This window comes from Rhagoletis pomonella, unplaced genomic scaffold (assembly GCF_013731165.1).
Source record: "Rhagoletis pomonella isolate Grant_MI unplaced genomic scaffold, Rhpom_1.0 Rhpom_scaffold_15068, whole genome shotgun sequence".
Lineage (NCBI taxonomy): Eukaryota > Metazoa > Arthropoda > Insecta > Diptera > Tephritidae > Rhagoletis > Rhagoletis pomonella.
In genome coordinates this window covers 14-3281 of record NW_023473594.1, presented here as the reverse complement: position 1 = coordinate 3281, position 3268 = coordinate 14, and the positions used below count along the sequence as shown (strand labels likewise).

The following is a 3268-nucleotide window of genomic DNA, read 5'->3' as shown; positions in this document are numbered from 1 at the left end:
CGTGACACAAGGACAGTTCGGTTTTTATATTTGACCATCCACCGCGTCCTATTTGTGACTTTTGGCCGTTTCAGTCGGAAGTTATCGACGAAGTCTTTTATTTCCTCGTCGAGCAGTGCTAGCGCGTGGTCACGCGCGTCCGGGGGGTTAACTTCTTCGCCGGGGGTGTAGCTATTTTCGGCGGTGTCCCCATTGTTTGACGGTCCGCCTGTTTCCGTGCCTACGATGCTGGGTTCGCATTCGGGTGCTCGTGGCCCGGCGGGGCTGGGTGATCGCTCGTTGTTGGCGGGCGCTTCCACGATTGCGCCAAGAGGTTCGCCCGGTGCGTTAGTTGTTTGTCGGGCCGCTCGGGGTTTACGAGTGTCACCGTGTTGGAGGAGATGTATTTGGTGATCGTATATGGGCCTGAGAATTTCGGCGCGAGCTTCCTAGCATAGTTGTCGGCAGCCGAGGAGAGGGGGTGATCTCGCTTCATCACCTTCTCTCCTACTCTAGGTTTCCACGGCCGTCTGCGTAGGTCGTAGTACCGTTTTTGCTGTTTGGCCGCCGCGGCGAGGTGCCCCTTTATCTCTGCCCATAGCTCGGTGATGGCTGGGGATGCCATGGGATGTTCCTCGGGTACTGCCCCTTCGGTGCGCATCTGCCGTGGCGCCGCTGGATTGCGTCCGAAGTTGATCTCCGCGGCGGATGCTCGCGTTGATTCGTGCCGGGCCGTATTGATGGCAAAGGCGATCTGGGAAAGCTCCTGATCCCAGGTACGATGATCTGTCCTTGAACGTTGTGCTATCATGGTTTTAACTACCCGATTGGTTCGTTCGGTCGGGTTTTCATGAGGAGCGTAGGCTGCGGTGAATTTGTGCTCTATGCGGTGCTCGCTGAGAAATTCCGCTAGGGCTTTACCCACAAACTGCTTTCCGTTGTCGCTGAGAAAGATGGCTGGGCAGCCAAACCGGTAAATGATTCTCTCCCGGAGTGCCTTGATGACGTTGGCGGTGGTGGCTTGGCGAACGGGAACTAACTCAACCCATTTAGAAAATTTGTCGACCAGGACGAGGAGGCACGTGTTTCCTTGTTTGGAGCGTGGAAGTGGTCCTACGAAGTCGGCCGTGACGATTTCCCATGGTTGCGAGCACTGCATGGTGGCCATTAATCCTGCTGGTCGTCTTTGTTCCACCTTGTACTCGGCGCAGGACAGGCACCTTCGTACGTGCTTGAGTACGTCACGGTACATCCCAGGCCAGTAGTAGTTCTGCTGTGCTCGTTTGAGAGTTTTCTTGACGCCTAGGTGTCCGGCTGCCGCGGCGTCATGTACCTCTTGCAGGATATCTGGTCTGCGACTGGTGGGGATGCAGAGCTTCCATTGAGGCGCACGGGAGAGCTTGTTGCGCGGCGCGATATGGCGGAACAATCTATTGTCGACGATTTGGTAGTCCGGGTGGCGGCTAGGCTGTTGCTGTACTGTCTTTAGTTTTCTTTCGTACCAATCGCTGGTGCTGATTTCCACGGTGTAGAGTGTGTCTGTTCCATCATCGGTTGTTGCCAGGGGACATCGTGAGAGTGCGTCTGCTACTACGTTCAGCGCTCCCTTTCGATATTCGATGTCAAAATTGTACTGTTGGAGTTCGAGCGCCCATCTCGCCAGTCGTCCGGATGGGTTCTGCAGCGAGTGTAGCCACTTCAATGAGTGATGGTCGGTAATTACCGTGAAGTGGTATCCTTCCAGGTACGGTCTCATCTTGCGGATTCCCCACAGCACGGCGAGGCACTCTTGTTCGGTGGCTGGCATACGCTACGACTCTCTCGTGGTCGGAGTGGCGTTGAAACAGGACCACTCCGAGTCCTTCTCCGCTGGCGTCGGTCTGGAGGAAGAAGGGGCGGTTGAAGTCGGGGCAGCAGAGTACTGGCGCGGTCGTCAGCTTTTGTTTTAATGCCAGGAACGCGTTTGCTTGCGGTGCGTCCCATACCCAAGTCTGGCCTTTCTTCAGTAATTGGTTGAGTGGTGCCGCAACTGTGGAAAAATCGGCGACGAAGCGACGGTACCATGATGCAAGACCGAGGAATCGACGAAGCTCTCGGATATTCTGAGGCGCTGGCATCTCTCGTACGGCAGATATTTTTGCAGGATCAGTGTGTATCCCCTCTGAACTAACAATGTGGCCGAGGTAGTGGAGCCTCTGTTGCACAAAGCTACATTTGTCGATGTTCACCTGCATCCTCTTCCTTTGGAGTCGCTCGAACACTTCGCGTAGATTGCTCATATGTTCCTCGAAGGTGTCTCCCAGGATGATTATGTCGTCTAGATACGCGAATACTTTCGGCTGGGCTGTAGCTCGGGGCCGAGGATCGCGTCGAGAGCGCGCTGGAATGTCGCTGGCGCGGAGTGTAACCCGAACGGCATGACTCTCCACTGGAACAGCCCTCTCCCTGGGACGGTGAAGGCGGTGTACGGCCGTGATCCTTTGGCTAGGGGTATCTGCCAGTACCCATTCTTCAAATCAATCGTGGATATGTACTTCGCTTCTCTGAGCTGGTCGAGGATCGCTCCAATCTGGGGCAGCGGGTATGCGTCTTGTTCGCTGGCGGCGTTGAGCTGGCGGTAGTCTATGCACATCCTCCAACTTCCTTGCTTCTTACGAACCAGGACGATCGGCGAGCTGTACGCGCTCTTTGATGGTTCGATCCGCTTAGCCGCCAGTAACTCATCGACTTCAGCATTGATCACCTGTTGCATGGCTGGATTGCGGGGGTAGTAACGCTGTTTCAGCGGCCGGTTATGCTTAAGGGTGATCACATGCTCAGCGGCGGTGCTTGGTCCGTTAATCCCACTGAAGGTCTGCTGGTGGTGTGCCAGGAATTCGGCCAGCTGCTTATTCTGTTCTCCGTTCAGATGTTCTCTCTCGGTTAATGTGTATAGCTGGGCGGGTGCATCCGTTGTTCGCGGGGTGGGTGCGGGCAGTGGTTGTCCGTCCAGGGTAAGGATGGCCTCTCTGTCCCTAAGGAAATCCATCCCCAGGATCATGCGTTCGGCAAGATTTGGGAGTGCCGAAGCCAGGGTGGTTGTGGCTCGCTTGTTGTACATTATCCTTACTGGATAAGTGTACAAGCTGGAGACGCATGTTTGATCGGCCAGTTGTACATTTCGGTGATTGGGTCGATGCTGGATTTTCCTCTCTTCCAGGTGTTGACGTATGGACTCGTCAATGTAGGTGAGCGTTGCGCCGGTGTCCAATAGTGCCCGTACGCTCATACCTTCTACGCTCACATTGAT

General features: G+C 55.3%; 1 protein-coding gene across 1 annotated transcript; it reads right to left on the bottom strand.

The window, feature by feature from the left end:
- Positions 1-220: 220 nt before the first annotated feature.
- LOC118757181 lies at positions 221-790 on the bottom strand. Its single transcript, XM_036491917.1, has one exon. The coding sequence runs from the start codon at positions 788-790 to the stop codon at positions 221-223; it is 570 nt and encodes a 189-aa protein (XP_036347810.1).
- Between the last annotated feature and the right edge of the window lie 2478 nt (positions 791-3268).

Bases quoted from the DNA above. Each gene is read 5' to 3' on its own strand.
- LOC118757181 (XM_036491917.1), bottom strand. From the start codon at position 790: ATGATAGCACAACGTTCAAGGACAGATCATCGTACCTGGGATCAGGAG.